The sequence below is a fragment of the Penaeus monodon genome, chromosome 33, assembly GCF_015228065.2.
Source record: "Penaeus monodon isolate SGIC_2016 chromosome 33, NSTDA_Pmon_1, whole genome shotgun sequence".
In the NCBI taxonomy this organism is placed as follows: Eukaryota; Metazoa; Arthropoda; class Malacostraca; order Decapoda; family Penaeidae; genus Penaeus; species Penaeus monodon.
The window spans coordinates 3,156,715-3,156,975 of NC_051418.1; the positions used below are offsets into that span (position 1 = coordinate 3,156,715).

At 49.4% G+C, this 261-nt stretch overlaps 1 protein-coding gene across 1 annotated transcript in view; it reads left to right on the plus strand.

Moving 5' to 3' along the window:
- LOC119593953 overlaps nt 1-261 on the plus strand; it is a gene marked incomplete at its 3' end in the record, with an annotated part of 4,782 nt that overhangs the window by 3,904 nt on the left and 617 nt on the right. Inside the window, 1 exon segment of the mRNA XM_037942972.1 lies at nt 90-239. Coding sequence (XP_037798900.1) covers nt 90-239 — 150 coding nt within the window.

Sequence of the window (261 nt, forward strand, 5' to 3'; positions counted from 1 at the left end):
GAACACAAAAAATCACCGAGCAACAGAACACATCCTGCTCCTTCACAAAACCATGCAGCCTCATGTCTTTTTTTAACCCCCTCCGCCAGGCACAAGCGACTAGATCTCCTGAAACACCCTCTGTGCCTGCGCTTCGTCTCCTACAAGTGGAACAGGTACATCTGGCGTGTCTTCTATGCGCTGTTTCTCATGCCATTTCTGTTTGTAGTGGCTCTCTCTCTCTACGGCACTATGGCCTAGTAAGTTTGGAGCTTTCTTGGC